Source organism: Triticum dicoccoides, chromosome 4B (assembly GCF_002162155.2).
Source record: "Triticum dicoccoides isolate Atlit2015 ecotype Zavitan chromosome 4B, WEW_v2.0, whole genome shotgun sequence".
In the NCBI taxonomy this organism is placed as follows: domain Eukaryota; kingdom Viridiplantae; phylum Streptophyta; class Magnoliopsida; order Poales; family Poaceae; genus Triticum; species Triticum dicoccoides.
Window position 1 is genome coordinate 408,515,393 of NC_041387.1, and position 2,633 is coordinate 408,518,025.

At 46.1% G+C, this 2,633-nt stretch overlaps 1 protein-coding gene across 1 annotated transcript in view; it reads right to left on the minus strand.

Moving 5' to 3' along the window:
- LOC119296378 (26S proteasome regulatory subunit 4 homolog) overlaps nucleotides 1-1,807 on the minus strand; it is a 3,485-nt gene extending 1,678 nt beyond the window's left edge. Inside the window, exons 1-2 of the mRNA XM_037574776.1 lie at nucleotides 1,249-1,807; nucleotides 67-312 (exon numbers count right to left, since the gene is read on the minus strand). Coding sequence (XP_037430673.1) covers nucleotides 67-312; nucleotides 1,249-1,743 — 741 coding nt within the window. The 5' untranslated portion in view covers nucleotides 1,744-1,807. The remainder of the gene's footprint in view (nucleotides 1-66; nucleotides 313-1,248) is intronic.
- Nucleotides 1,808-2,633: the final 826 nt, after the last annotated feature.

Consider the following 2,633-nt stretch of genomic DNA (forward strand, 5'->3'; position numbering starts at 1 on the left):
AAAAGATGCTTAAATGAAGCAAAATATGGAACCCTTGCCCAGTTGAAAGGATAAAAAGACACAAACCTTTGCAAGTAGAGTTTTCCCTGTTCCAGGTTCCCCATATAGAATGACTCCCTTCGGAGGCCTGATCCCAATGTCCTCATATAGCTCAGGATGTGTCAACGGAAGTTCCACTGCCTCTTTGATCTCTTGAATTTGGGCATCCAATCCACCAATGTCAGCATAAGACTCCAAAGGTGCCTTCTCAACTTTCATGACAGAAACCATAGGATCGACTTCATCTTGCAAAATTCCAACCACCGAGAGAACCTGACAAAAATGATATGAAGCTTGATTCTCAATAAAGTTGTAAATGAGTTACATCAAACAGACCTATAATTGTTCTGTTCATATAAAAGCTCATCAATTTTTTAAAATTGGAACGAAACTGAAGATCTAGAGATGCGCCCATTGGAAATAAATCTAAACGCCAGTACAAATAGATCATTAACCACACAAAGAATATAAGAGCTGAAGACTCAAATCCAGACTACAGGAAAATGCATACTACAAAGCGCAATACTGCAAGAAAATTACTGCATTTAATGGTGATCATGGAAAGCAATAACAGAAATTATGCTTTAAAGCTTGAATATGGAGTTCAAGTGAACAGGTGTTTGCCTTTGCAACTGTCAATTGTTGATGATAGTTGGTGATAATATTCAGGCCAGAAAGTGGTCATCATCATATATAGATAGACAGAAAAGGATGGCACTTGACCAAATATATAAGTTTCTGAAAATTATCCCTAAAGAAATCAAGGAAATGATACTTAGCAATGAAACAAAACAAGTTTGCAGAGACAACATAAGCATTGTATTACAAATTATAGCGCAGTTCATGCATAGATATCTTCATATATAATCAAATCACGTGTCACAGTTCAGTTCTCCACGTGCCGAACAAGTAATGGCCACATTCATCTCAATTCCCATGTTTCGCCCAATGCCCCCCATCTCACAAGTCGCAATGCCATCAAAATGCCCCAAGTTCACTAAATGGATCAGTTCTAACTCAGTCCGATATTGTCAGCCTCCCTTCACAAACGTCATCGCTGCGCTTATCAAGCTTCTAGAACCAAGGAAATCACCAGCATCACAACAAAACCTAACCTGAACTCGCCCTAGGTTTTCTCGTGGTCAAAAGTATTCAATTCTAATCCCTGTTCGAGTCCATCAGATAAATGCAGATTTTACAGATTCGTACCTTGTTATGCATCAGTATGGAGCATCCCGGCTCCAGCTGGTCCTTGTCGACGAACGACAGTACGCTGACATAGTACTCAGGCCCAACGGACGACGAGACGATCGCGTGGCTCTCGTCGATGATCTCCTCGAGCGAGCCAACGCTCATAGGGGTGCCGCGGAGGTCGTCGACCTTAGATCGGTCCTCCTCCGTCTTGTCTTCGCTGGGGCGCAGCCGCTCCTGGCTCGCGACGAACTCCTCCTCCATGAGAAGGTAGTCCTTGACGCGGTCCAGCTTGAGAAGGCGGAGGCGGCACTTGGAGAGCGGCGCCACGGGGGGCAGCCGCGCCGCCGCCTCGGGCCCCCTCTGTTTCCGCTGCTTGCGCCCCACGCGCGACGGTGCGGCGGGGGGCTCGAACTTCTTGTCCTTCTTGTCGCCGGCGGCACCGTCGCCCGGCTTGCGGTCACCGGGGAGACCGCCCTGCTTGCCCATGCCGCCTGGAGAACCCTGCCCCATGGCCGCCGGCTGGTTGCTTCGATTCGAGGGTTAGGGTTTGGGTTGGGAGAGATAGAGAGATCGGGCTTTCTTTTACTACGGTGCTTCCATAAGACCGATATATAGTTTTCTCGTTGTAGAATCTTACTCTCTTTCTTTCCTCTCGACGCCTACGTACTTGGCTAGGAATACTTCTAAGAAGAAAAAAAGTGATATACCTCATGACATCCAGGCCGTCCTTTTTTTTGAAAAAAAAAACAGATCGTTGTTCATTTTCAATAACAATTACACCGTTTATGAGGAGGGATACAATTTCACTCAAAGGATCCTCAAACCAGTCAAAAGTTGAAGAAAATTTAACTAACTTAGCAAGTTCATGGACAACTTTATTTGCTTTCATATTACAGTGCTCGAATCTAGTAATGGGAAAATCACAAGCCAAAAAGTAACAATCGTCAAACACTGCTGTCGCTGTACTCGTCGTCCGTCCTCTGTTGTTCATGGTTTCGATGACCTCCAGGTTGTTGGGGAACATAGCATGCAATTTCAAAAAAAATCCTACGCTCACGCAAGATCTATCTAGGAGATGCACATCAACGAGAGGGGGAGAGTGTGTCCATGTATCCTCGTAGACCGAAAGCGGAAGCGTTAGCTTAACGCGGTTGATGTAGTCGAACGTCTTCTCAATCCAACCAATCAAGCACCGAACGTACAGCACCTCTGCACACGTTCAGCTCGATGACGTCCCTTGAACTCTTGATCCAAAAAAGTGTCGAGGGAGAGTTCGGTCAGCACGACGGCGTGGTGACGGTGATGGTGAAGTGATCCACGCAGGGCTTCGCCTAAGCACTACGGGAATATGACCGGAGGCGTAAACTGTGGAGGGGACGGCTTGAAACAATTGATGTGTG